The sequence below is a fragment of the Barbatula barbatula genome, assembly GCF_947034865.1.
Source record: "Barbatula barbatula genome assembly, chromosome: 10".
Lineage (NCBI taxonomy): Eukaryota > Metazoa > Chordata > Actinopteri > Cypriniformes > Nemacheilidae > Barbatula > Barbatula barbatula.
In genome coordinates this window covers 75292-100670 of record NC_136773.1, presented here as the reverse complement: position 1 = coordinate 100670, position 25379 = coordinate 75292, and the positions used below count along the sequence as shown (strand labels likewise).

At 42.6% G+C, this 25379-nt stretch overlaps 2 protein-coding genes across 2 annotated transcripts in view; one reads left to right on the top strand and one right to left on the bottom strand.

The window, feature by feature from the left end:
* The window catches only part of cttn (cortactin), a 14660-nt gene extending 12672 nt beyond the window's left edge, over positions 1-1988 (top strand). The window contains exons 13-16 of the mRNA XM_079465600.1: positions 60-174; positions 258-314; positions 971-1095; positions 1798-1988. Coding sequence (XP_079321726.1) covers positions 60-174; positions 258-314; positions 971-1095; positions 1798-1881 — 381 coding nt within the window. The 3' untranslated portion in view covers positions 1882-1988. The remainder of the gene's footprint in view (positions 1-59; positions 175-257; positions 315-970; positions 1096-1797) is intronic.
* LOC306899212 (SH3 and multiple ankyrin repeat domains protein 2-like) lies at positions 1765-25379 on the bottom strand (the record flags this gene model as incomplete). The annotated part of the gene is made up of 4 exons (XM_079465326.1): positions 1765-3490; positions 3891-6087; positions 24905-24985; positions 25265-25379. 4 exons carry the CDS (start codon positions 25377-25379, stop codon positions 3022-3024), a joined length of 2862 nt encoding a protein of 953 aa, XP_079321452.1. The 3' UTR covers positions 1765-3021.

Here is a 25379-nt window from a genome sequence, read left to right as displayed (position 1 = left end):
AGACAGAGTGATGTGATGATGTGAGACTGTCTTTAAAGTGAAAGTCTGTTGTGTGTTAGGAGGAATGTGTCAGTGAGACTGTGGAGAACACTGCCAGTGTGTATGAGGTCGAACCCATTTCAGCTGAAGCAAAAGATGAAGGCTTGGAGCAGAACCATCAGTACCACACCTCAGGTATGTGTACGTCTGTCAACAGTGTGTTTGAGGCACGGCGTTATACATGCAGACGCACAGTCACACGTGTTCTTGTTGTACAGATGATTATGGAGAAGATCTTGGTGTGACTGCTGTGGCTCTGTACGACTATCAGGCTGGTAAGTGAATGTTTCATTAGCTCCGGTATATTTATGTCGCCTTTAAATATTTTTGAATAGTGTGGGGGGCTTTGGGGTCAAAATGGTTGCGAATCCCTGAGCAAGTGCACTTTAAGAATAAGGCTTTATGCATGGTCTACAAGAGAGTGGTGTCCACAGTAAATGGAAATAAAAGAGAGACTAAGAGAAACGTTTTACATGCATTATATAATTTTTCATTAGAAGAGGGCAACACTTTTGTCTGTATCCGGATGTACCGGGTTCAGTCTACACAATATCAGATTCATTTGGACACGATCTGTCTGTAATGAAAAGCCTTTTTTTAGTTTTCATCATTTCTATTTGATGACCTTTTCCTCATGATTATGTTTATCAAGCATGTTATGTGTTCGTATGGTTCTGCAGTTTGTTTGTAATACGAGTTGATCTTTAATCACAATACAGACCGTGGTCTCTTCTGGGTGGAATTTTCTGCAACACTAAGAGAATAGCTGTGCCCAGTGTTACACTTTATAATCTGAATCTGAAATCTAAACATCAAGTTTCATATCTGCTCCGTCTTGGCACAGGGTTGCTTTAAAAATACTGATCCTCCTGTGTTTATTTAGATGAGCAGTCGTGAGTCAATGTCAATAATGATGTGGTGTTTTCTACAGCGGGGGATGATGAGATTTCCTTTGACCCTGACGACATCATCACCAACATCGAAATGATCGACGAGGGCTGGTGGCGAGGGGTGTGTGGCGGAGCGTATGGACTCTTCCCGGCCAATTACGTTGAAGTACGACAGTAGACTCTTTCCAGTGCAGAACGTTAACTGAAGATCACATCAGCTTCTGCTCTTCTCTATAGTCTCACGCACCCAACTGGTGTTTGGTCAGTCTTACTTCAGCCGGAGGATCAATGACATCCTTAGTAAGATAAATCTGCGCTGTCCTCTTGAGTGCGTTTCATTGTTTCTTCACAGTATTGGTCCAAATGTGCAACTGAATCAGAATTATTATGCCGTTTGGTGGTAATGATGCATAGCTAAAACTCAGCATCTCTCTTTCTCCTCTCTGATGTGCTCCTGTTGTGTATTGTCTCTCACATGCTTCTGATGTCAATTCTGTGGGTACATTTGACTCCATCCGATGCTCACGGCATGACGATGATGATGATAGATTTATATCAATGAGCTGGTGAATTACGACAATCCAGTTCAGGAGAAGTTGACTAGAAATTAAATGAAGGCTTTGCTACAATTTACGACATTATATCGTTTCATTTACATTATTTTAGTTAAGTGACTTTTTTAAACATATACTGTCTGTGCTTATCTGCTCTAGCTTTATCTTCATGATTGTTTTATAAGAAATGTCATTTTAAGAATAAAAATTAAGGAATCTTCAACTAATACATATGCGAGAGAGGTTTGTTAGCCCATTGTTGCAAAGGAACAGAGGTCAATAACATCAATAAAATATCTTTATTTCATTTACAGATAAAGGATTTGGGATCAACAAAACAACAGGAATATGATCACATTAAGTCTTTACATAAAGTTGGAAGCCAGGCAGAAGTTTAAAGGAAAATAAAATCAAGCTTATACAGCAAAAATATTTGTAAACAAAATTTTTTGTTAGGATAAAGCCTCTACATGTTGCACCAAATAAATAGGGTTAGATACCTACCACTTCTGCTCATTTTCTTGTGATCTTCAGATGTCTGGATTGTTCTCTATAGCTTTTAAATAATAATTATAAAATAATACGTGTTCTACTTTATATGCAACATTACTTTGTTCTTAAACAACACAAAAAGGCTTTCTGGTCAAAGGATCTGGCCTTGCAAAAACAGTTAGAATAAACATAGAGCTCTAATAGAGTTGTTTCTAAGCTACTTTTAAGAAAAGATCTTAGTCCTATAAAAATATAAACATATACATAACACTTACTGCAGAAGGGTTTTCATTATTTCTGCAGTCCAAAAACTAATGTAATTGTTTTGTGTTCTATTCTCCGTCTGAATTCTGATTCTCATCCTTGTGCCAACTAGTGATCACTACAGCCAGATCACAAAACAGTATTGTTTGATGTTACAGTTGCAGTCGGTATCACTACACAGCTGCTAGACGGTAACCACAACATCAAACTCAACAGTTCTTAAACCAGTACATATTCGATTCGCTTAATAGGACTAGGTGTTATAATCACACTATTTCAGCACAGATGAATTGCCAAATAGGACATTTCCCACGCCTTATGTATGATAGAGGGAGCAGTCAAAGATATGAATAGAGGAAAAGAGGTCTGAGGTTTCACTGGGTTTGTCGGGTAAGCATCCTGTGTGTTTCGGGATATATGATTACAGAAATATATAGCGTAATTATTTGATGTCTCATAATTACATTTAGAGACTCTTTGTGTGCTTTCACAGACTGGCTCACATATCCATCCCTCATCCATTAACTACAGATATTTGTGTGTCCTTATTATAATAAAAACTTAGAAGTTTTCCTTTTCAAACCAAAAATGTATGGGTTGCAGTGGTAACGTGTCAAAGGAGAAACCTCCCTCCCGGCTGAGTCTGCTTTCTCAAAAGTTTTTTCTGCATATACTTTCCACTGTCTGATGCAACATAAAGGCTGTGAATGCTTGCCCGAGGAGAGATCCATGCCTCTTGTCGTACTGTTCTTTGAACAATCCTGAGAAGGGCCATGTTTACTTCATCTGTCCATTAGAAGTTTGAGAGCTCTATCTATGTTCAATCGCTGGCCTACACGAGTCACGCCCAAATCTATGAGGTCTTCCTTTTGGAGGTTAGGAAGGTGAGTGCCCTCAATCTCATTGTCTAAAAAGGCTTTCCTATGTTCTTCCAGATTAAGGCTTTCGAGCCATTCAGCTACATCATGCTTGCTCCAGAACAGGATGGGTTTGCTGCTAAAGGGCATTTCGGAAGCTGTCTGAAACAAAGTTTTGGACGATGCCGATTGACTGTTTATCGAGCTGCTGCATTGCTCTACATTCACAATGGTGGGCGTTGACATGCTGAACACATCGGTTAATGTAGGGGATGGGGCAGTGCCTGACATACAGGATTCAGGAAGAGATAAAGCCTTAGGAGACAGGTTCTTGGCTGTTGTTGATGTCATTGTGTTGCGGCATGTGATATCAGCGGCCTCGACTGCACCCTCCCTGAAATCAGAGAGTAAGGGAACAGCAGGTGACACATGTGTAGTTGATGTGTATCTAAACGTACATAAATGATGGTACAAACACAAATCAGAGTTACATATTTTGACAGAAAAGACAGCACATCTTATTCACTATTGCCAAATAATTTTCATGGAAAAATGCTCAAGGCAATTCGATTTGTTTCTTAAATAAAAAAAATATTTTGTGTTGTAATTGCATCATGACAACATTAATTCCGTAAATTAAACATTGTAAAATATCAACTATTGTAAAGTTAACGTTTATTCCTCGTGAGGCATAGTCACTGTTATTTCGTATTTGCAATTTTGCATGATTATCAAGCAAAAAAAAGTAAACGGTTTGAGGTTTTGTGAGTAAAGCCTATAGTGCTGCTGCTTACCTTGAGCCAATGATTCTGGATCCCACAGGTGAGTCAAGAGACCCTCCCTGTCTTGGACGCTTTTCTTTGTTCTTCTGCTGTAGTTTGTAACTGAGCTCACTGATCACACTGGCCTTGGGATCGGGGTGAGATAGGACGGGGCTCACATGGTTTGAGCCTCCCTGAGCAGAAGTTTTGTGAGGCTGTGAGAGTGTTCCACAACCCAGTGGTGGTGGAGGAGCTGGAGGTGGCTGTCCAAAGGACTCCACACTCTCTTTTATCAAAAGGTCCCTGTAAAGTGCATTGCTCTTGTTGATTTTGAGCTTGATTATTGGCTTTGGTGGAACTGGCGGTCGGTTAATCAAAAGAGTCTGCCCATTCGCATAGCACGTGTCGAGAGCCTCCATTTCCTCTGATGAAAGAGTAGAAAAACTGGACACAGTAGAAATTGTGCTTGTGACCTCAAAGTGAGGATCTCTACTGCTTCGACTGTCAACTTCTTTAATGCCCAAATCAGTGACTGGCTCAAAAATCTCTGGGGGTGGTGGAGGGTAGCCGTAAGGACTCATACAGTTTAGAAGCATTGAAAGACACTTGGACTCAGTATTAGCATTTATGGATGCATGAGAATTATCAGTCAGTAACGGCCCACCTGTGGTACTGTTGTTTGTCTGCTTTAAAGTCTCTGTTACTTGAACCTCTGGAATATCAATGCTGTTAGCAAACTCCAGAGGTGGTGGTAGGGGTTCTGCCATGTATAATTCCTCATGTATATCCACTGAGCACAGAAGAGGCGGAGGAATCCTAAAGGAAAACTTCACAGGCTCCTCAATGACAGTTACATCATGGCTTGTATGGGCCTTTGGAGATGGCTGGGAGTTAGGGTCGGTACGTTTCACTTTAGCCTGTTGGTTGGGTGTACCATCCATAACTACAGACTCTTGTTTTAATTGATGAGAATGACTGTTTACATGTGGTTTGGCCGTGTCCACTGTGTGAACCATGAGGAGCCCTGCTGATTTCTGTTGTGACATGTTATGGGGGTTCTTCACCTGCTCCAGTAGATTCCTTTCCATTGCTTTCTCCGTCTCACAACTGCTCTCCATAATGGATCTTAACAAACCGCCACAGTCTTTTGGTTGATCCATTGCACCAGTGGCAAGAAAGTTGGACTGTAGCTTGGTCTCTATGAAGAGTGGTTGGTCTAGGTCTGCTTTAGGAGAATCCCCTTTAGGTGGAGGAGCTTTTTCTTTAACAGCTCGATCACTGGCTGCCAGAACTAAGGGTGAAAGTGTATCCAGAGTCTTTTCTGTCATAAGGTGTTGCATACATCCATCAAGTGGACTAACCAGAGTAGGATTGTCCACTGTGCGGGTATTGAGAGGGTCCGTTGTTGGTTCAGAGATGTTAAAATCTGTCATGTTGTTTCTACCCAAAGAAGTGGGTGGAGCCCTAAGCTTTTGTAAGCTCTTACAAATATCCAACATCCCTTCATCTATGGAAACAGAGTGCCGCAAACTAGGTGTAGGGATACAAGAGTCCTCGTCTTCAAGATCCATTGACAGAAAGGCTGGGGAGTTTCTGCGCGCTTCCAGTCTCTTCTCTCGCTCACGCACTGCCCCTGCAATTGCAGCTGCAAAAGGGTTGCTAACAAGTAGACTGTCCTCAGGCCGAAGTTGGTCAGAAGTGGTAGTGTCAATTTCTATGCTACTCCCTTGGCTGCTCTTGCCACTACTGCTAGTCGATGGCTCTTTGACAATTATAGTTGGTATTGGGATCGAGCAGGTTTTCTCGGGGCTATCTTCAGCATTAGGTTGCTTAACTAGTGTGCCCTTCCTGCGGGCTGGTTTTGCTGGGACATACAAAGGTTTGATACCTATGTCCAAATAGGGGTTCTCTGGGACACGAGCCCTGTTATGGGCACACATGTGTTGCAGGGTACCTGTAGGACTTTGGGAGTCATACTGTTCTGAGTTCTGCTGGTGATACCCTACCAGGCCATGTTTTAAGGTAAGCGCTCTTTCTGTTAAGGCTTGTGTGCAAATGGACTGGTTAGGCTCATATCCTCGTGCAATGGGAGCACTGAGGTTGTAAGGTGGAGATGGAGGACAGATGCCTGGAGGTGGGGGAATATCTTCAGAAGTGTCAGGCATAGAGAGACTTCTTGGGAACTTGTGTAGGGTAGCTATCAGGAACTTATTCTCTTCCTCTGTGAATCCTTGGAAAACAAAATTACGCAAAATGCTTAGTCTACTGCTCAGTTTAATCTTGTTTTTTTGCTTAAGTGTTTCAGCAGCAAACATATAGCTTTCCAAAATTTGTTGAACATGCCTTTGTTGAATTTGTGACTGTAATAATCAAGTGACAATATTCCCTTCCTACAACAGGCGTTGTGCCGAGCAAAAATCATACATTAAGAGAGAGATAAAAAAGGACGCAGTATAGCCATGATCTATTCATAACAATAATAATTAATTAAATTAACTACATGATACACTTTTTTGGTTACTCAAAGCATTTGGAAGGGGGAAATCTCCTTAACCACCACCAATGTGCAGCATCGATCTGGATGATGCGACAGCAGCCATGTTGCTCCAGATCGCTCACAAGCTTATTCCAGGGGCTTCATTTATAAAATATTGCACAGGAACAGTCCTAAATTTTATTTTACGATTATTTAAAAGTGCGTAAATCTGTGTGTACGCCTCTCTTTCAGATGTGAAACCTAGAAAAAACTAATTCTAGAATCTGAAATCTAGAAATCACATTTTAACAATGTCTAAATAAATTTTCACTGATATGTGAAAGAGCACATGGACAAGCAAAAGTGCTTACGTCTGCTCTGATTTAAGATATTGTGCTACGTGAGGAAATGAATGACATGCGTTTTTTCTATTTGCATGTGTTATATTTTGTTGCAGCGCAGTGACACCAAGTGGCTTCCATACTTGACAGTAGAAAAGGATTTGTCTTAATCTATTTGGTACTGCAAAAGCATCAAATACCAGAAATGTGTAGAGGAGGCTCTTTCTGCATTCTGAATCGTGACAATAACACTTAGGGGAAGCCTTAGTGTGTTTAAGTTCACCCTCTCACGGCCAGGCCCAGGGTGAGGATGGTCAAATTCCCTGTTCGCCTGGCACAGAAGGTCCGTGCATAATGGGAGGGGCCATGGCTGCTTTTAAAATCACCATGGTTCTTTCAGCCACCTGGGTGCTTTTAGTGTCACGCACGAATTTGATCGTAAAGTGTGCATACGCAAAAACACAGGCCAATGTTCTTATTTAAAAAAAGGTTTTGCCATGGAAAACAAATGTTTGAATCAGAGTTTTTCTATAGGTAACAACATTTTTCTTGTTTGAGTAATGCAGGTTTCGTGAAATATAAGCTATTCTTGCTCACAATCACATATACTGCATAAGACACATAATATATAAAATAAAAAATAATTTATGAAAATAAGATTTATCCAATGAACAACCCAATGGGGGGAGTAAAATCTAACCTGTGCCAATATACATAATGTTCTGATTTACCTTATATTATTCAAAAGCCAGATTGCAGAAAGAATAAAGGAATTTTTAAACCTGTTAAGTCTGCAACTTGGTACATCTAGTCTCCTACCCAATGGTAGGAAATCAAACTCCCAGTTCAGGAGGTGTGTGATATCATTTTGAATTAGAATTAAACATTTTCTGCCAACATAGAAATGTTTACCAATATATTTTTGTCTTCTCATCGTGTCTTTTGGCCCCCTATGGTATCTCCTATGGGATCTTCCAGGAACAGTTGCCTGCCTTTCAGATATCAACTGCAAATGGATATAAAAATCAGAGCTGAATGTGCTAGAAATGTTTTCTATATGTATTATGTATAATCATCTTAACTGAAAATTGTCACAAAGGTGTATAGGTTTTAAGATAATACATATAAATACACGTAGGTGCTACTCACAGGTGTATCCAAACAATGACTGGAGAGGTTGGGCTTGATTGTGGCAACGTTGTCCACCGAGGTGTTTTCATGTACAGACTTCCGTGACTGCATCATCTCATCCACTTTATCTGCAAACAGCAAAGTAAAAAAATAAACTTTATAAAAAACTAATAACAACATTTTTAATGAACAGATCTCCAAACAGTTCTCGAAATAATTTATTTAGTTTTAAGAATTAGCAGTAAATATATGTGACCCTGGACCACAAAACCAGTCATTTTCAAGGTCATTATTAAGAAAATTTAGATTTATACATAATCTGAAAACTGAATAAATAAGATTGCCAGTGATGTATGGTTTATTAGTATAGGACAATATTTGGCAGAGATACGGAAATCTGAGGGTGCAAAATCTCGCCTTTGAAGAAGAAACTATTATTTTAATGCTCTCTATTGGCTTACCACTGTAATGACGTTGTGGAGAGTAGATGAACCTGAAAGCAGAGATTCTAAACTTTACATAGATACATGTGGTATCAGAGAAAGAGGCTCTGGCATGTGTTAGGGCCACCGAAAAATGGCGAACTTACCTTTGGGGCCACCATTTCAGTCTTTGCAGTGATCACAGCCCCTTGACTACATTGCTTTCCACGAAGGGTCTTGGAGACACAGGCATGAGAATTGCTCGATGGTCTGCCCGCCTTCTTTGCTTTAATTACAGCATGAGATACAAGCCTGGCCGAGACAACGTGACTGCTGATTGTTTCTCCAGACTTCCGCTCCCATCCTCTAATCAAGTCAAGAACAAGAGGCAGAGATGGTGGCAGTCCTGTCACCTGAATTCGCAGCCGTTACTGTGGAGGAGCTTAAGACTACGTGTGACGCCTGTCCTCTTCTTCGACAGGTTAAAGCTTGTATTGACAATGGGTGGCCTCACATCACGAAAGACTCAGTCATTGCTCCTTATTATCGTCTTCGGAATGAGTTCGGAAGGGAATCCTCTTGAACTCTGTAACTGACAATGGCTCGCAATTCATTTCTGTTGAGTTTGAAGCGTTCCTTGCAGACAGAGATATTAAGCACTGCCGTAGCTCTATCTAATACCCACAAGCAAATGGTGAGATAGAACGGTTCAACAGAGTGTTTAAAGACTGTCTGCAGACCGTTAGCATTGAAGGTAAAGAGTGGAAAACTTTGTGACAGAGTTTCTACATACATACCGGGCAACACCACATACTGTTACACAACTGTCACCTGCTGAGCTCTTACACGGTCGATATATTAAGACTAAATTGCATGTCAGAGGTCTTCCTTGCGTGCCGCCTCCTAAGGATCAAACCAACCTGACACAGCGCATCAAGGAGTCACAGAGTAAAATGAAGGAGTACACGGATCGGCAATGCAGCACGCACACTCCATAGATTCAAGTCAGTTCATTTGTTCGTATCAGAATGCCTGGAATCATCAAGAAAGGACATTCCAAGTTTACTGAGCCCCTTAAGGTTGTGGCTCAAAAAGGCCCTGCCACATACCTCCTTTCGAAAGGAAAAGTTTGGAATGCTATTCACCTGGCACTGGTCTCTTCCTGTGTTCTTAGATGGGTTCTCCGGTTGAAGACTCTTTCAAGCCTCTGGAAGCACCTCAAACATAAGAGATATACGATCCATCCATCCATTTTCTTCCGCTTATCCGGGACCGGGTCGCGGGGGCAGCAGTCTAAGCAGAGATGCCCAGACATCCCTCACCCTAGACACTTCCTCCAGCTCTTCCGGGGGGACACCGAGGCGTTCCCAGGCCAGCCGGGAGACATAGTCCCACCAGCGTGTCCTAGGTCTTCCCCGGGGTCTCCTCCCGGTCGGACGGGCCCGGAACACCTTCCGAGGAAGGCGTCCAGTAGGCATCCGTAACAGATGCCCAAGCCACCTCAGCTGACGGAGTGGAGGAGCAGCGGCTCTACTCCGAGCTCCTCGCGGGTGACCGAGCTTCTCACCCTATCTCTAAGGGATCGCCCAGCCACCCTGCGGAGGAAGCTCATTTCAGCCGCCTGTATCCGGGATCTTGTCCTTTCGGTCATGACCCAAAGCTCATGACCATAGGTGAGAGTAGGAACGTAGATTGACCGGTAAATTGAGAGCTTCGCCTTGCGGCTCAGCTCTTTCTTCACCACGACGGACCGGTACATCGACCGCATTACTGCAGAAGCTGCACCGATCCGTCTGTCAATCTCCCGTTCCCTCCTCCCCTCACTCGTGAACAAGACCCCGAGATACTTAAACTCCTCCACTTGAGGAAGGAACTCTCCACCAACCTGAAGTGGGCAAGCCACCCTTTTCCGACTGAGGACCATGGCCTCGGATTTGGAGGTACTGATTTTCATTCCAGCCGCTTCACACTCTGCTGTAAACCGTCCCAGTGCATGCTGAAGGTCCTGGTTTGAAGGGGCCAACACGACGACATCATCCGCAAATAGCAGAGACGAGATCATGTGGTCCCCAAACCTGACACCCTCCGGCCCCTGGCTGCGCCTAGAAATTCTGTCCATAAAAATTACGAACAGAACCGGTGACAAAGGGCAGCCCTGCCGGAGTCCGACATGCACTGGGAACAGGTCCGACTTACTGCCGGCAATGCGAACCAAGCTCCTGCTTCGGTCGTACAGGGACCTGACAGCCCTTAGCAAAGGACCACAGACCCCATACTCCCGAAGCACCCTCCACAGGATGCCGCGAGGGACACAGTCGAATGCTTTCTCCAAATCCACAAAACACATGTGGATTGGTTGAGCAAACTCCCATGCACCCTCCAGCACCCTGTAGAGGGTGTAGAGCTGGTCCAGCGTTCCACGGCCTGGACGAAAACCACACTGTTCCTCCTGAATCCGAGGTTCTACTATCGGCCGTATTCTCCTCTCCAGTACCCTGGCATAGACTTTCCCGGGAAGGCTGAGAAGTGTGATATACGATGGCTATATATATTTATATTTAGCTGTGGCCTGGTGGTTAGAGAGTTGGGCTTGTGATCAGAAGGTTGCAAGTTCTAATCTCAGGGCCAGCAGGTCATGACTGAAGTGCCCTTGAGCAAGACACCTTACCCCTGATTGCTCTGCAGTAATGTGTCACTGTAAAAAAAAAAAACTACTTGTAAGTCGCTTTGGATAAAAGCGTCTGCCAAATGAATAAATGTAAATGTAATATATATATATATATATATGTGTTTGTTCATCTTTACTTTAGAATGGAACTTTGCTAAACATTTAAGTTAAAAAAGAGAAAAACAATGGCAAGTTGGAAAATTCAGTGTTTGTTGATAAGTATGTTGTTGACTGTTGTATAACGGTTGTTTCTGGTGATCTTGAAGTTTGTTTTCTGACAATACACAACAATACCAAACTTGAGTGGGTAATTCCCAAAAGCAGCAAGCAACGTTTGTAGGCACAATTTTGATGTATCCACTTACAAAAATAATGTTTTCAAATATTTAAAGTAGGACATTTCAAAATATCTTCATGGATCGTGGTCTTTACTTTATATCCTATTGATTTTTGGCATAAATAATTTTTATTTTACTCACACAACATCTCAAAGACGCTACACACCGTTTGACTACGTCACCGCCTGTTAGTTAACATTTTTAACATTTGTTCCTCCCACTCTACTGTTATAAATGTTACTGCTTCCAAATGCATAGAAGACTTTATCTCTCCCGAATAATCCCCAAAATGATAATTTAGGCAAATGTCAGAGAAAAAAATAACTGTGTAAGACAATGTAATAAATGAGCGAAACCAACTCACTAAGTTCGGCCTACTTAATATAAGATCACTAAATTCAAAGGCAGTTATGGTAAATGAAATGATCACAGACAACAGTTTTGATTAGATTAGATTAGATTCAACTTTATTGTCATTACACATATACAAGTACAGTGTAACGAAATGTAGTTTAGGTCTAACCAGAAGTGCAGGATATACAATGAATAAATACAGAATATAATTTTAGGAAAATATTGCATGGACTATGAAAATACTTTACAGTACAATATATACAGATGGCTATATACTATGAACATTAATGTACAGGTGGTTATGAACAGATAATAATTTAGACTAAACAATAGTGCAAGTGACTTAAGTGTGCATAAATTATAGACATAGGCCTACTATTAAAGTTACAGTGCAGTGGATGAGTTATGCAGCTATTAAAGGTATGGTGCAGTATATGAGTTCCCTTTCGAGGGAACTCTACACTGCGTCAATGTTGACACTTTGGGGAACGCCAGCAGCGTGACGCATCTGAATACGTTGTGTGCAACTAATAGGCTTGTTTGAGATGCGCCTTGCCTCGCCTGAACTATAGGCGAGAGTAGGCGGCTACAGTGAGGGGAGGAGTGAAGAAAAGTGCAGGCAAGCCGGACACTTCCTGAATCTCGCTGTGTTGTGGACTGCAAACGTCAACAATGGAAGAGATCGCGTTCGCGTTCTTTATCGCAGACGAAGTTGATGCAGTTGAAATACCACTGTTTGTACACGAAGATGGTTATGATGAGGAGAATCACCGAAGGTGAACAGTGCTCATTACTTAAAATGGCTTATTCGGTAAATGGTAGGGATATAAATCTATCTGATCTAGAGTGGTATTGAAACTCTCATCTAATGAAATTAATGTCGAATAAAAAATAAACAGTCCTGACTGCAGATAATTCAGCACCAAAGAAAATTGTTTTTATTATTATTAAAGTTATTTGGGTGAACTATCCCTTTTTTACATGACAAATATTCCATATAAATATATTACACAATTGTTTGTCACCTTAATGTAAGTTTCAATTCATGTTTAATGATTAGGAAAAGTGTGTGCTGCAAATTATTCTTAAAAAATTATATGAAACAACAACACATTCTAAATTAAGAAATGAGCATGTGTGGGTTTTGTTTATTGCACTCCTGGAATCAGACATATCCAAATAAAGATATCGGATAAAAACACAAACATAAGGCCTAATTGTAAAACAGTCACATTAGATGTATGCATGTATTGATGGATTGACTAATTTATTTAATGGAATAATGTTGTACAAAAATGTCAATGTATAAAGAGAATACACATCTCTCAATAAAGAGAAAATTAAAACAAACAGGACTTCACTTCAAACCAAGAAAATAAAAATAAAACATGTCCTAATTACTAAGTACTATAGAAAACTAAATCGTATTAGGCTATAGGTAATGGACTTCTTAGAATTAAGGGGAAAAAATATCAGCTGACATTTTCAGCCAATGAGCACGAAGCTGTGTCGTCAGTCAGTCGTTTCCCATCATGCTTTTGAGTAGCGCAGTCGGTGGAGAGCAACTGCGCTCGACTGCTCAATCCGACACAGCCGCCTCGCTGTCGCGAGAGTTTTTTGGCACACGTCAGCATGAGGTCAGAGCAAGGCGGACGTAACTCGGACACTTTTCTAACCGGCATGCAGCTCGCGGTGATCACCGGTGATCGGTTCTGCGCAGATTTTGTTCATCTCAAACAAGCCTATTCTCTCGACTTATCGTCGCGCCGTGATTTATCGTCGCGCCGCGATGACGTCACTATGACGTCACGAGTGACGCGCGGCACCGGAAGGTATAAATAGGAAGCGGACGCAATGCAAATCAGCTTCTGCCATTTCAGCAAAGCGCTCTGTGTGTGTGAAGTTTATTGTCTGTTTGTTTACGACGTTGTCTAGATTGTTTATTGAAAACTTTATTAGAAATGAGTAGACAAAAGACCTTTAAGCCATGTGTTTCCCCTTGTCCTCGTTTTATTACGGGTGGGGATACACATGAACTCTGTGTTGAGTGTTTGGGATTTGAGCATGCTAAGGCAGCTCTTAAGGGGGATCCCTGTGAACATTGTATGTGGCTATCACTAAAAACACTCAACTCTCGTGCTGCTTTGTTTGATGAGTCAGGCAAAATTCGCCAGCCTCACGGATCGGGACCCGCTACTGCCGAGGCAGCGCGGTGTCTCCGTTCGTGGGGCTCGCAGATGGATGTTTATGAGGGTGTTGAGACGGCTTCGGCCTTTTCTCAACCCCCCAGTTCCATTGCCTCTGGAAGGGATACGGGAGCCCGCATGGCGGCTTCTCCCGCCCCATCCAGAAGCCCAACGCACTGCTCTAGCTCTGAGGAGTTAGAGAGTGTTGGTTTTCATGCACGGGACCTAGATGAGCCCAATGAAATTCCCCTTTCCCCTGGGTATGAGGAGCTGTTAGAGGTTGTTGGCCGGGCGGTAGCCAGACTTGGCATTGACTGGCCCACAGAGCAACAAGAAATTTTGTCTGTCAGTAAATTGGATGAAAGATTCTTGGAAAAACGGGTACAACCTCAGCGTCGGGGGTTGCCTTTTTTCCCCGATTTACACTCAGAGGTGTCCAAATCGTGGAAAAAACCATACTCTTCTCGCATTTCTTCCACATCCACGAATTTTTCGAATGTGTTAGGGGCTAGAGATAAGGGGTATGGCATGATGCCAAGGGTAGAAGATACGTTGGCCGTGTATCTTTCACCAGATTCGGCATCATCTTTGAAATCCCCGACATTGCCCTCCAAACCATGTAGAGTGACATCTAATTTGGTAGGCAAGGCATGTATGGCTTCAGGTCGGGCTGGATCATGCCTACACACCATGGGTCTATTGCAGGCATACCAGGCCGACTTGCTGGGGGATATTAAAGAGGGCGAGGTAATAGATCCAAGTCTGCTCAACGAGTTGAGAACAGCAGCAGATCTTACTCTTCGGGCCACTAAGGAGACAGCCCAAGCTGTTGGGCGCTCCATGTCAGCACTGGTAGCCACAGAGAGACACCTGTGGGTAAATCTGTCAGGCATTAAGGAGAGAGATAAAACTGTGCTGCTTGATGCACCTCTCTCCTCGGAAGGCCTCTTTGGTGGTGCGGTCGAGACAGTTGTTGACCGTTTCCAGGAGACAAAACGCCAGGCTGCTGCGTTTCATAAGTATTTACCTCTCCGCTCTTATCCCCAGGGGTCTGCAGTCCAAGGACAGCCCCAGCCATCTACAAGCTCCTCATATAGGCAGCAGCAGAAGCAGAGTGTAGCTACTCGAACCCCCCCTCAGAGAGCTTGGGGGTCGAGGCAGCAACCTCCGAAACCAGATCTAAGGAATATTATAGTCACAAATCGGAAGGCTGCTGCAAAGAGGTCCTGATGGGTTTTCAGGACATCCGAGGGCGGCTCCTCTTGGAGGACTGAAAAGTTCGATCCTTCCAAGAAGTCCTCAGAAAATCTTTACGTTAACCCCGCCGTCCAAGACGTTTTGGGGCACGTTAGTTTCTATTACATGGAATCATCAGAGTCTACCCGAAGATGATGTAGACCTAGTGAATCTGCAAATAAAATCAATAGTCCGACCATTCCCTGCCGGTCAGCCGCTTCAGGGCATCGGGCTTCACACAACCGACATCAATGTCGAGAGGTTGACCCCTTAGCATACCTTTCTCCACGAGTGGAGAAAGCTTTACAAATTCTAATGGGGTAGTAGAAGGGTAAGAGTTGTCTCTCTTGGTGAAAGGGGCCATAGAATATGTTCCCCCCCCATGAGAGTCAGATCGGCTTTAAACAGCCGGTACTTCACAGTCGGAAGAAGGATGGAGGGCTGAGGCCCATTTTTATATCTGAGAAATCTCAACAAATCTGAAGAGATACAAGCTCAAGATACTCACTGTCCCTATTATTGTGGCCGGAATCAGATCAAAAGACTGGTTAACCACAATAGTGCTGAAATTTGCATACTTCCACACTCTTATCCTTCCTCAATATCGGAAGTTTCTCAGGTTTACTTTCGGGGGCAAAGCTTACCTATATCGAGTTCTTCCATACGGCCTTGTTCTTTCCTCACGCACCTTTACAAAATGCATGGATTCAGCCCTTGCTCCATTGAGACTTCAAGGGATCCATATACTAAATTACATAGACAACTGGTTAATATTAGTTCAGTTTCACAATATGGCGATTCGACATTGAGATCTCGTTCTCGACCATATGAAGCGTGGGGGGTTACGGCTCAATGCCAGAAAGAGCAACTAAACTCCTCAATAGAGGTAGTATAGGATTCGGTCACGATGCAGGCACGATTGTCCCCTGCACGTGTCGAATAGATCCTGACAGCGGTGTCCAGGATCAAGTAAGGTCATGCTTACACTGTCAAGCATTTCTGTGAATTTTTTGGTCTAATGGCGGCAGCGTCCAACGTGATTCCTTTGGCCTCCTGCACATGAGATCTTTACAGTGGTGGCTAAAAGGCAAAAGGTTTTCCTCGAGAGGTAACCCGTTCTGTATGATCAGGTTAACGCGCAGATGCCTTCGTTTCCTGGTTATATGGAAGAATCCTTGGTTTCTCAATCAAGGGTTGAAATTGGAGTGCAGCATCACCAACTGCACAAATATTGCCTGGAGATTAGCTGTACTACAAGTACTGAGGTACTTCCTTCCAGTCCTTAGAGGCCATCATGTTCTTATCAACAGAATACGACAGTTCTCTTACATAAATCTTCAAGGGGGCCTGAGACTACGCCCTCTCTACAGACTGGCGCACTAGGTTCTCCTATGGGCCCAGGAGAAGTTTACATCGCTCAGGGCAGTGTACATCCCTGGAGTCCAGAATGTGGGAGCAGACAAGCTGTCAAGGCAGGGGCTGAGGCCCGGGGGAGAGGAGACTCCATCGACCTGTTTGCGTCCCAAGAGACGTTTAATTGTCCTCTGTGGTCTTCATTTACACGCCCAGCTCCGTTGGGACTGGACGCCCTGGTACAGACATTGCCACAACGGCATCTGTAAGCTTTCCCTCCGATCGCTCTGCTCCCAGGACTTCTAGAAAGAGTCCGACATACATTAAAGTGTATGTGGCAGCTATCTCGGCCTGTCACCCCCTATACCCGAGGGTTCTCTGGGGAGACATCCCTTAGCTGTCGGTTCCTGCATGGAACCATGAGGATGAGGCCTTCATCTCAGGTGAAAGTTCCTGCTCTAGACTGTGATTCTAGAAGGGCTTTCCCAGATGCCTTTTAAGGCCATTGAGTCTAGCTGGGACATTCATTTATCCCTCAAGCTAGCCTGTCTGGTAGTCATTACCTCTCTTTGGAGGGTAGGCGACCTTCAAGCTTTATCAGCTTCTCAATCTTGTTTGGAGTTAGCTCCAGGCTTTTCATCCTCCACCTCACGAGATAGCGGATAACCGAAGGTAATAATTGTCATGCCCTGTCTGGGCGTTAGAAGAATATGTGCGCAGGTCTTCTTTATGACGAAATTCTAACCGACTGTTGGTCTGTTTTGGACCTCGTAACAGAGGTCAACCAACCTCTAAGCAGCCCATTTGTAAATGGATGGTAGAGGCAATTTCTTTAGCTTACGAGGTGCGTGAAATACCTTCACCTCTGCTAGTAAGGGCACATTCAACTCGGAGTATGGCTTCCTCGCGGGCCCTTCTGTCGGGCGTCTATGCAGGATGTTTATATGGTACTACAAACTGGACCTCTTTTCTTTACCTGGAACCCAGGCACTTTTGTCCTGAGATGTGCGTGGACACCTTCACACTTGGACAGACACAATGCATTATGGCGTAGTGGGCATTTCGTTCCCCAAAGTGTCAACATTGACGCAGTGTAGAGTTCCCTCGAAAGGGAACGTCTCAGGTTACGACTGTAACCGTAGTTCCCTGAGACAGGGAACGAGACACTGCGTCGTTGTGCCATAACTCCCTGTGCCTGGAGCATTTGCTTCAATAATTTTTGCAGAAGCTGATTTGCATTGCGTCCGCTTCCTATTTATACCTTCCGGTGCCGCGCGTCACTCGTGACGTCATAGTGACGTCATCGCGGCGCGACGATAAATCACGGCGCGACGATAAGTCGCGAGATTAGTTTCACACAACGTATTCAGATGCGTCACGCTGCTGGCGTTCCCCAAAGTGTCAACATTGACGCAGTGTCTCGTTCCCTGTCTCAGGGAACTACGGTTACAGTCGTAACCTGAGACGTTAATGCGGTTATTAAAGTTACGGTGCAGTATACGAGTTAATGCAGTTAATAAGTTGCAGTCCAGAAGATGAGTAAATGCAGTTATTGAAGTTACAGTGCAATAGATGAGTAGATGCAGTTTATAGAGTTACAGTGCAGTAGATTAGTTAGTGCAGTTATGAAAGTGGTCCATTAGTGCAAATGAGCATTCAGTACAATATTTCTGGTGTGCAATGAGCAGTATAGAGTGCAAATTATACTGTGTGTTTGTGAACAGTCCGGTAGAGCAGATAACATGAAGTACTGGTGTGTACAGTTCAGTTATGCATGCAGCCCTGTAGTGCAATGTAAACGATGTATTAAAGTTAAAGGTATGAGGGGTAGTGGAATCAGTGGGGGGCAGGGTTCAATAATGAAACAGCTCTGGGAAAAAAAGCTGTTTCTTAGTATGCTGGTTCTTGTCCGGAGGCACCGGAAGCGCCTACCGGAAGGCAGGAGAGTAAACAGTCTATGAGCGGGGTGAGAGGAGTCCTTGAGAATGCTGCGAGCTCGACGCAGACAGCGTTTCTTCTGGATGTCCTCAATGGCAGAAAGTGTAGTCCCTGTGATGTGCTGGGCTGTTTTCACCACCCGCTGCAGTGCCTTGCGCTCAGCAACAGAACAGTTCCCGTACCAGACTGTGACATAGTTGATATACTCTGCCTTACCGACCTGGCTTAAACCAAATGATTATTTTGGTCTTAATGAGTGTACCCCACCAAACTACTGTTATATCCATGAGCCACATCTAGTTGGTCAAGGTGGGGATGTCGCAACAATCTTTAGAGACTTTCTTGAAGTAACACAACACATCAATGGACCGACTCATAGATGTATCCATACACTAGACTTGATTATATCTCACAGAGCCAATCTAACCAATATAGATATTATACCTCATAAAAGATTATACCCCAAGATTTTTATTTAGCACAATTAACAAATAAACAGACATCAACTGACCTGGTTTATTCTGATTATAACCTGCAAATTGAAGGCTGCACTGTTACTCCAACAAATACAGTAAAGATCTAGGAGTTATATTAGACAACAACCTATCATTTCAAAATCACATCTCAAATGTCATAAAAAAGCTTTTTTCCACCTTATAATATTTCGTAATTTGGCAACATTTATATGTGATGCTGATGCAGAATAGCTTATTCATGCATGTAATAAAGATCCATAGAAGGGAAGGAAGGAGGCGGGAACCGGCGAACATTCAAACAATAAAACTTTAATTAAACATAAACAAACAATAAACACGGAAGTAAAGACCGGCAGCCACCTCACGGTCGACTGCAGGCCATAAAACAAACACAATTTAACAGAATGTCCAGGCCCGATCCTCTCTCGTCAACAGTCCTGCCAGTCGTCCTTTTAAGCTCCCGATCTCCTCCGTGAGAGATGCGGAACCGGTGCGCGTACAGCTGATTGCAACTATCACTCACGCCACCGGCCCCGCCTCACGGCTCTCGTCCCACCTTCCTCACCAATGCAACAATGCATTTGTGACCTCGAGACTTGACTGCTGTAATGCATTTCTTAGTGTTTGTCCTGCATCATCAATAAACAAACTACAGTTAGTTCAGAACGCAGCTGCCAGAGTTCTAACCAGGTCCAGAAAATACCATCACATAACCCCAATGTTATCAACCCTTCACTGGCTACACATTAAGTATCGTATTGACTTTAAAGTTATTTTAATCACTTATAAAGGCTTGAAGGGTTTAGCCCCTACCTACCTAACAGAGCTTCAATCACACTACAACCAATCACAGTCTCTAAGATCTCAAAACTCGGACTTTTCATAACACCTAGAATAACTAAATCCACCAAAGGGGGTCGAGCTTTCTCATACGTAGCACCTAAACTCTGGACTATCCTTCCCGACAGCCTTCAGACACACTTGCCCAATTTAAATCTAGATTAAAGACACATCTTTTCAGCCAAGCATTCACGTCTTGCAAAATACTGGAGTAATCTTGCTTGTTCTATAAACACCATGCACTGTGCTGTGTTTTACCCTTTATGTGTTATTCAGTTTTTCCTATTTTCTCCTGTAAAGCTGTTTTGGAACAATGCAAAAAAGGCGCTTTATAAATAGAATTGAATAATACAGCATCAACAGCTAAATTACTAAAGGTCAACATCATATATCAATAGCATCAACATAAAACTTGTGACGCACAACATTTAATTTAGCCGATACTCAATATGCGGATAACCAATACCAATATCGATTTCCTGTAGACCTACAGTATGTCTTTAAAGATGATAGCACAATAGGTACATCTCTAGGGCTTTTCTATCCTGGCGTTTCCAAAAATGGCCAGTAGGATGCTCCCCTGTTAACACAGTTATATGTTGAGGATGTATTAGACTGGTGTATATTAGTTCCAGCGACGTAACTCTGTGATTTCCATATTCGTCGTGACAACATAACATCATTACCTCCTAAAACGTACCTCAATGTACCTCAGAGTCTGCTTGTTTTACTTGATCTTAGTGGCACCTGTGATACCATTGACCACAGTGTCCTTTTAAATAGGCTATGAAATTATGTTGGCATTAGTGGCACTGCTCTGTCATGGTTTCTCTGTCTGTTTTCAATTCGTAGCCATGAATGATCAGTTGTCTTAACAATCCCGAGTTTAATTTGGAGTGCCGCAGGGCTAAATGCTAGGACTTTCACTCTTTATGTTATTCATGCTATCCCTAGGAGCTATAATTAAAACAAATTGGAGTTCATTTTTTAAATGTCCTTTAGGCCCCATGAAACACATCAATTCACTAGAATGATGGAATGGCTGTATGGCTAGCAACGATTTACTATAAAATTCAGATAAAAAAAGTTTTATTTACCGCACCAAAAACTTTCACATGCAACAACCCAGAATACGAACTCTTGATGGATGTTCCATAAAGCCTACATTCCCACCTCTGTGTTCTATTTGATAGTAATCAGTCTTTTGAAGACCACAATTCCAGCATTTGTAGAACTGTGTTTTATCATCTCAAATTTATATCCAAACTATGGCACATGTTGTGATTTCAGAAAAGTTGATTCATGCATTCCTGACATCAAGATTAGATTACTTCAAAGCTTTACATTTAGTCATTTAGCAGACGCTTTTATCCAAAGTGTTTTTTTTCATTTGTCTGTCAAGTATTCACAGAAGAGATGGGTTTAAGTAATTTTTTGAAGGTTGTGAGAGATGTGGTTGACCGGACCACGTTAGGAAGAACCAGGAAGGAGTTGTGGAGGAGAATGAACAGGAAAGAGATTTACTGCCGTTATGAGAAGGCAATACAAGGTGCCGCTCGTTTGCTGAACGCAGGTTTCTTGATGGGCTGTAGGAGGGTGTGAAAGTATTCCGGTGCAGATCCAGTGATAGTCCTGTAGACAAACATCAGTGACTTGAATCTGATACGGCTTCAATCGGTAGCCAGTGGAGAGAGATGAAAAAGGGTGTTACAAGAGCCTTCTTGGGCTGTTGGAAGATGAGGCGTGCTGCTGCGTTTTGAACCAGCTGAAGTGGTTTGATAGCCTTTGCAGGAAGACCAGCAAGGAGAGCATTGCAGTAGTCCAACCTTGAGATTACCAGGGCCTGGACAAGGAGTTGTGCCGCATGCTCAGTGAGGTAGAGTCTAACCTTTTAATTGTTGAATAAGGCATATCAACAGGATCGCGTTGTCTTTGAAATGTGATCATTGAACGACAGCTGTTCCTGGGTGTTTCGGAGGGAGTGATTGCGGTATTGCCAAGTTGGATGGTTAGATTGTGTTGCACCGTGTGGTGTGTTGGAACCACAAGCAGTTCTGTCTTGGCCAGGTTCAGCTTGAGGTGATGCTCTTTCCACCAAGCTGAGATGTCATCTAGGCAGGCTGTTATGCGAGCTGCTACAGTGGTATCGTCTGGGTGAAACCAGATGTAGATCTGGGTGTCGTCAGCATAACAGTGATACGAGATACCATGTGCCCGTAAAATGGGTCCTAAGGATGTCAATGGAAAAAGCAGCGGTCCAAGCATCAATCCCTGAGGGACCCCAGTGATCATATGGTGAGCAGTGGACAGCGAGCCCCTCCATGACACCTTGAAGGATCTGCCGGACAGGTAGGATTGGAACCAGTGGAGAGGGGACAATTTATGAAAGAATAATTTCAAATATGGTAGAACAGCACTTCTATATACCACTGCGGTGTGTACAGCATCTGCTAAATTGAACTATTTTCCCATTTCTCTCTTCTTTAAGTCTCCCCAACAGGGAATTGCCGCGGGTTCTTCTTGTGAAACGCGGAAGTCTGAGGACAAATGTCACAGTCCTGTCTGCCCCCTTTTGTCCCCATAACAGTTTTTCCTTTTCACAGCGTGGACTCCCTTTCAGTTAATGTTATGGACTTTATTTCCCATCACCCCCTTGCCCCAGACACCATATTTGATTACACTCGCACCAGAACCTCAACACCATGGACACTATATATGTTTTTTTTTGTTGTTGTGCTTGTTGTCAGGTATACTTGTAATTGTGTTTAAGGCCGACCTAGAAGATATTTGTTACATGTTTACCTGTGGATTACTTACCCTTTAACCTCTGGATTACTTACCCGTTTACCTGTGGATTACTTACCCATTTACCTGTGGATTACTTACCCTTTAACCTCTGGATTACTTACCCGTTTACCTGTGGATTACTTACCCATTTACCTGTGGATTACTTACCCTTTAACCTCTGGATTACTTACCCATTTACCTGTGGATTACTTACCCATTTACCTGTGGATTACTTGCTTGTTTACCTGTGGATTACTTGCACTAACCCGATCACCCCTGTGGCCTGTATCACGAAGTAAGGTGAACAAACACAGAGTTGTAGCGTTAGTTTTGAGTTGACAAAACCAAGACCAAGCTGATTTAGATCAGGTTCAGCTATAGCATAACGCTTCGTATAAACGTTCTCTGTCAACTTCGGTTTGACCCAGAGTTTGTGAGGCGCGGGCACCTGAAAGTGTGAAACGTGCGGCAAAAAGCCAATTACACAGAACATGTAAAGCATCATCAGTTTGATAAACACTGCTGCAGTGAAAGTTTGAGAAGCTACTGACTATATCAATGCAGAATCAACTGAATTTAAATGATTTATATAGGTTTACAATAAGATCTATAGATAATATGTATACTTCATACGAATATAGTCATATAAATATAAATACTATGTTTATTATTAATTGATTAATATTAATTGTGAAATCATATAATAATTATATGAACATGTTTTACATTATAATCAATAAATGTAAGTATACAATACAAATAAACAGCTTCAGAATATTTTTCCTCTGACATTATTTCACTTAAATAAAATTATTTGGAGCGAGAAATATGAGAGGAGTGGCTTCACTGCGTCAGACATACGTCTCACAGCTGATTGGTCCAGTTTTGGTTTGCGACCCCTAACCCATAATTAAACTAAATGAGCAGCATATGGGAACACGCAGAGCAGTGCAGACCTCAAACGATGAGTGAAAGAACTTTTTCCCAGAATTGAAAGAACAATTCCGGGAGAACTGTCCAATTAGGGACTAAGAAAAGTTGTTACGTAACGATTTTCCATGAGAGAAAAATTTTACCAGTAAAATGTAACCTCTATGAACACTGGGGAAGTGTATCGAGCACAGAAATACTACTTCATACTTCCAACGCGTGAGAAGACAACATGTTTAACTATGTTAATAAGTCAGAATTCATGAAACACCATTGCAGGGCTGCTTTACGAAGTTTAAAATCCATGGAATTGTAGCAAACCTCCCTGAGCGCAGCTGTAAGAGGAAATCGACCCCAGATTGAACAGATGGATAGTGCCAATGGTAGAAAATGAACCAGGAATAACTGCCAAACAGATCCTAAACTCAAAGGTGAAGGTACGTCAGTTTCTGATCTCACCAATCCGTAATTTCTGAGCAAAAGTGGGCTCCACGGAAGAAGACCCAGACTTTTGAAAGAAAAACATAAAAAAAGCCACACTGGAATTTGCTCAAATTCATTTTGACGAGCAACAATCCTTCTGGGAGAATTTCCTTTGGACAGATGAGTCAAAACTGGAGCTTTTTGGCAAGTCACATCAGGTCTATATTCACAGAAGAAAAAAATCAAGCATTCAAAGAAGTGAACACCATACCTACAGTGAAACATGGAGGAGGCTCGGTTATGTTTTGTGCTCCTTCACTGCATCTTGAATCTGTGCAGGGCACAAAGAAATATCAAGACTATCAAGGCATTCTGGAGCGAAATGTACTGCACAGTGTCAGAAAGCTCTGTCTCAGTCTCAGGTCATGGCTCCTCCGACAGGATAATGACCCAAAACACTCAGCTCAAATCACCCAAGAATGAATAAGAACAAAGCATTGGACTATTCTGAAGTGGTCTTCTATGAGTCTTGATCTGAATCCTATTAAACATCTATGAAAAGAGCTGAAACCATCACACCTGAGACAGCTGGAGCAGTCTGCTCAGGAAGAGTTGATAAAACTAACTGTAACAGGAGCGGAAGTCTCATTGAGAGCTACAGAAAACCTTTGCTTTGTTTTATTTTTTGTGGAGGGATACTTACAAATTTGAGCTCGTCTGTATATTAAGATGTAACCTACAATGTCTGACTCTGCGTAATTAAAAAGGGAACGTGCAACTCTTACCATTTTATGTATGTTGTATCCTTCAAATACAGTGGTATTTTTCATAATATTGTGGAAATGCCTTCACACAATATCAACCTCTGTGCAGCTGCCGTTGAACTGACAACTATTATCATTAGACCTTTTTAAACCGGATAATGGACCGTTCGACCACCGAGTCCAGAAGTGTCCACCATAATATTGAAGTAAGTGCGTGTGGTGTTTTAAAAATGTAAATGCAACATGTGAAATAATATCCTTTGTTTTATACATTGTTACAACATGCAAACGTATTCTGTAAAGCTGCTTTGTAACAAGGCACATTGTGAAAAGTGCTATACCCATCAAACTGCATTCAAATGGATTAGTTTGTATTATGCTTACCAAATTCTTCTGGTTCAGATGTCATGGACTTGGACTGCTTTGAGAGTGCAGTTGTTGGGGCTCTCTTAGGAGGGGTGGGTGCTACAACAAAATAACAAAATTGTGATTATACGAATTTTATATTTGATTAATTAGTTTCTCCTGTGAATTATTCTCCTAAATGATGGAAAAACTGTGTTTGTTAAACTAAAAACATGCAGCCAGTGCAAAATCGAACTAAGATCCTGAGATATATAACTCAGCGAGGTTATAAAAGTTAGGTAGAAGACATTCCTAAAATGAGGTATTCGTTATTTCAGGATTTTCGGGAATCCTACATAACAGGAACATACTACACTTAGTCCTCATTATTATTATTGCCTTCCAGATCTGGTGCAGGGTCAGGATGTCCTTCCATATTAGCATGACCATTCTGATTGACTGGGTAGATTAGCTCCACCATGGCTTTTTGATGCTGCATCTCTTCCGGTGTCAT